Raw genomic sequence first — 1638 nt, forward strand, 5'->3', positions numbered from 1 at the left:
AGTAAGCAGGTTATGTTCTTGAATATTGTGAGTAAAAATATGCAACAGTGAGTGGGAGAGGGTGCAATAATTTTACAATTATAATTTATATAAAAAGTGGTAGGACAGCTCTGCTTCTGTCACAACTGTCTTCCTTGGTAAATACCCTGGTAGGTATTACAGATATTTATATTATCAGACTTTCACAAACTTATCACATAACTGAACAAATAAAATGGTATGTCTTGGGTTCTGCAGGATAGTGTAAAAGACATAAAGACTTTTATTATGCTGTTAATATAACAACTTTATGTTAAGTTTAGGTTTCAAATGGACAACCTGACATTCAGATACAGAGTTCTTTTAGTGGAGGGACTGCAAATTACACATCAGACCAGCCAGCTGACCTTCATCTTTCTATTGATAACTTATGTCTTTACAATAGTATCTAACATTGGGATTTTGATTCAGATCTCAGCAGAAAAAAGTTTACACCAGCCTATGCACATTCTTTTCTGTCACTTGCCAGTGAGTGATGTAATTGGAGCAACTGTCCTCATACCACGCTTGCTGAAGGACTTATTAACAGACCCCTCTGAGCGCTACATTACATACGTGGAGTGTGTTTTCCAAGCTTTTTTTGGACATTTATATGGAACAACTTCCCACACAATTCTAATGATTATGGCCTTTGACAGATATGTGGCCATATGCAATCCATTGCGATACCCAATTATAATGACCAATAAAATGATGGTTAAACTGTCAACAGGAGCGTGGGCTGCTGCAATATTGCCAGTGGGAATTTTGATTGGCCTAAGTGTGCGTCTGTCTCACTGCAAATCATTTATTTCAAACCACTGTTGTGATAATGCTTCACTTTTTAAACTATCTTGTGAAAATACAGTGATTAATAATGTATATGGATTAACTTTTACTGTGGTTTTACTTACCTCTTCATTGGGGTGGGTGTTAATGACATATCTCAAAATAGCAATGGTATGTTTAAAAAGCAGAAACAAAGCGACCAACAGCAAAGCCATTAAAACTTGCAGCACTCATTTGACTGTTTATGTAATCTTACTTATCTCTGGTTTTGTCCCAATTTTCCTTCATCGCTTCTCTGAGTATGCTGAAAATAGGAAGTTTGGGAGTGTAATGTTCCATGTTATACCACCAGGATTAAACCCCATAATATATGGTTTACAGGTCAAGGAAATAAGACAAAGAATGTTAAAATTATGCAGAAATAGTTAATTCTAGCTGATTTCAATGTATTTATATATATATTTATACAAGAAAACAACTGTAATGATGTGAACATTTTCTTTGAATGACTTTTTTAACATGAAATACACTTTAATATGTATTTTAATTCCTTTCTAAGAATTCCTTGTGTGTTTAAGCATATGTGGCAAAGCATGTTATGTATAGACATGCATAAATACAAATATAGACAAGATAAATATATGATAACAGTCTGCATAATTAATGGTATTGGTGTACATAATGTGGCATAATGTGGCATTTGTGTAGCCTAAATAAATAATGATTACTGTTGATTTTATTTAATTCAAGTGTATGCTATAATTACTAAATAGGATAAGGTGGATGTATTAAGCAATATTTCTGCAAAAAAAAAAAAAAAAAAAAAAAAAA

General features: G+C 33.0%; 1 protein-coding gene across 1 annotated transcript; it reads left to right on the forward strand.

Moving 5' to 3' along the window:
* The first annotated feature begins 309 nt into the window (after positions 1–309).
* Positions 310–1236, forward strand: LOC127985561 (olfactory receptor 1L3-like). The gene is made up of 2 exons (XM_052587613.1): positions 310–658; positions 788–1236. Exons 1-2 carry the CDS (start codon positions 310–312, stop codon positions 1234–1236), a joined length of 798 nt encoding a protein of 265 aa, XP_052443573.1.
* Positions 1237–1638: the final 402 nt, after the last annotated feature.

The sequence above is a fragment of the Carassius gibelio genome, chromosome B21, assembly GCF_023724105.1.
Source record: "Carassius gibelio isolate Cgi1373 ecotype wild population from Czech Republic chromosome B21, carGib1.2-hapl.c, whole genome shotgun sequence".
NCBI classification, from domain to species: Eukaryota; Metazoa; Chordata; class Actinopteri; order Cypriniformes; family Cyprinidae; genus Carassius; species Carassius gibelio.

What these genes read in the sequence shown, in the direction of transcription:
- LOC127985561 (XM_052587613.1), top strand. Translation starts at nt 310, where the DNA reads ATGGACAACCTGACATTCAGATACAGAGTTCTTTTAGTGGAGGGACTG. An exon ending in AACTTCCCACACAATTCTAA is followed by an intron (nt 659 to 787) that starts TGATTATGGCCT and finishes CAGTGGGAATTT; the next exon opens with TGATTGGCCTAAGTGTGCGT.